At 39.6% G+C, this 2,770-nt stretch overlaps 1 protein-coding gene across 2 annotated transcripts in view; it reads right to left on the bottom strand.

Moving 5' to 3' along the window:
• SARC_09427 overlaps window positions 1-1,883 on the bottom strand; it is a gene marked incomplete at both ends in the record, with an annotated part of 6,766 nt that extends 4,883 nt beyond the window's left edge. The window contains 3 exons of one of the 2 annotated variants that reach the window (XM_014296557.1): window positions 858-1,090; window positions 1,405-1,530; window positions 1,809-1,883. In XM_014296557.1, coding sequence (XP_014152032.1) covers window positions 858-1,090; window positions 1,405-1,530; window positions 1,809-1,883 — 434 coding nt within the window. Of the gene's footprint in view, window positions 1-857; window positions 1,094-1,404; window positions 1,531-1,808 lie in introns of both variants that reach the window. The other variant, XM_014296558.1, reaches the window with a different exon arrangement.
• Between the last annotated feature and the right edge of the window lie 887 nt (window positions 1,884-2,770).

Here is a 2,770-nt window from a genome sequence, read left to right on the forward strand (position 1 = left end):
ATACCTATACCTATACCTATACTATACCTATACCTATACCTATACCTATACCCTATACCTATACCTATACCTATACCTATACCTATACATATACCTATACCTATACCTATACCTATACCTATACCTATACCTATACCTATACCTATACCTATACCTATACCTATACCTATACCTATACCTATACCTATACCTATACCTATACCTATACCTAAACCTATACCTATACCTATACCTATACCTGTACCTGTACATGTACACGTACAATTACTACATATACATATAAATTTAGTTTTACATATAACTATAATTATACAAATAAATTGTATTTATACATATAATTATAATTATGCATGTAGTTATACAATATACATTATACATTTCACAAAATACATTATACATTAACATTAACATCAACATAATCATTATCTTTATCACGGATATTCACATTGAAATTAGCACCAACATTGACAGGGACATATATATTAACAAACATACACATATAAATATATCTTAATATTCACATTAACATTAACATTAACATATACATATACATATACATATACATATACATATACATATACATATACATATACATATACATATACATATACATATACATATACATATACATATACATCTACATCTACATCTACATCTACATCTACATCTACATCTACATCTACATCTACATCTACATCTACATCTACATACACACACAACACAACACACACACACACACACACACACACAATATATATATATATATATATATATATATACGCACACACACACACACACATATATATATATTTATATATATATAGAGCAGCGACTGAACGGCAAATACTATCGCTCACCTGTCGTAAGTGGACGAAAAAGGAGACGCGGGCGCTGTTTGCGCAAGTGTGGTGGCTTTAACGAGATAGTCTCCCCCCTCCCCATCGCTAAGAGGCACACCAGCAGATAAATCGGCAACGTCCTGTCCATCACACACTTCAGTACCAGCAAGTACTTCGGAAGTGCTATGAGAGGGTCCTGGGTTGTCATCGGGCGAGTGCTGGGTCTTACACGTGGCTTCTTCTCTACCGGGCTGCTACGGTAGAGGAGGGAATACAGGTCGTAAAACCATTAGTTTAGACTATGAGAAATACAAATGTGGTAAAACTGTAGGCGGGCGCTTATTAGCTTCATATACCCCATGTGTCTAGTAAAGACGAAGGTGTTCCAATTATTATTTAGCGGAGCAGCTATGCGTTCAGTATAGCTGCACATTACGCAGTACGCTATTCGAAGGGCACCCGAAACAGGCACACGAACCAATAGACAACTAGCAATTTGTCCACACATGTTAAATAAACGAATCTCGCCATTATGTTTGCCATTTAACAGTAGTCCCCTTCGTACCTTGTCCATATCCATCTGCGCCGCCACTTTCGCAGTTGGTGTCTTCAGTGACTTGCCATTCAAGTTGGAGACCGATGGGATGTGCTCAGCCGACACGCTACGATTCAGAATGAACGCTCCCGGGGTCTGTAATCGGTACACAAAATAAAAAAGCCACAAAGTTCATGAAGCTACAAAGGCGTCTGCGCCTTATTGCTTGGCATGTCGCTTCTGAGCGTACCGTAAACTCTTAACCTAGAGTACTGAACCCTCCGCCAGGGTTAAGAGTCAACTCTGATGCTCATGCATAAGCCAAGACAGGGATTGAATCTGTATGCGGGCCTCAGGGAACATACACATAACAGGACTAGTCACAACACAATGAACCTAAGAAAATACACGAGGGTGAATAGAATAGAGCTTACCAGTGCAGGTGTGCCCCCCTTTGCATACTCAGTCACGAGGAACGGCCGCATGGGCCTTCGGTTATGCTCGCGCATTTTTTATAATTAGTACGTAAGTGTCAGAACCCTTTCTCAAACCATGAAACACGACTCTGTTGCCATATGCCTGTTCTAGTCAAAACTAACCTGCAATTTTGTAGTGAATACAAACCATGGTTCAATGCCAGTATGAAATAAAGCCATGAGACAATTGCCCGTGTCAGGAATTTGTTCAAGATAACACTCTCAATGAACACTCGCGGTTGGATATAGACGAACCCATCACGTGCCACATGTCACTCGTTATCCCTCGGAAATACAGTAGAATGATCGAATGAAATCCGTAGTACAGTAGAGTGATGGAATGAAATCCGTACTTCGCGAACAAACATACTTTCCGCATGGTCTTCTACAGATGTTCACCATACTCAAAACTACGAACCACTAATCGCCAATGCATTGGCTAGCGTTTCTTGGCGACAATTTATCGTGTAAGAAGCAAACCCCAGATACACCGGGGGGTTGCGTATCAGAGTAAACTTGAGAAACTGCTAAATATATCCTGATGAGCGAAGTGGTATACTTAATGCACGTCTCATACCAACAAACACTAGAGACAAGACGCAGGCAGTTAAAAGATAGGGTGAATTAATCGTATTTGATGGCATCATCTAGGATAGCTATTCAAGAATAGGACTATCGTCATCCAATCAAGAGAAATGAGCACATCCGGCAGTGCATGCGATTACAACCACAAGCGAGTACATCCCGAATGAAGGGCATCAAAACATAATTGTGGGGTGGACATCGGGTACGTAAAATTGCAACCAGGTTTATGCTGATTTTATAAACCATACATAGAATATGTCAAATATCGTGTAGAGACAGACATTAAACCTGCATGCTTGACAACACAGTCTAACACAAAAGACAGGTGAGTGATG

The sequence above is a fragment of the Sphaeroforma arctica genome, assembly GCF_001186125.1.
Source record: "Sphaeroforma arctica JP610 unplaced genomic scaffold supercont1.957, whole genome shotgun sequence".
In the NCBI taxonomy this organism is placed as follows: Eukaryota; class Ichthyosporea; order Ichthyophonida; genus Sphaeroforma; species Sphaeroforma arctica.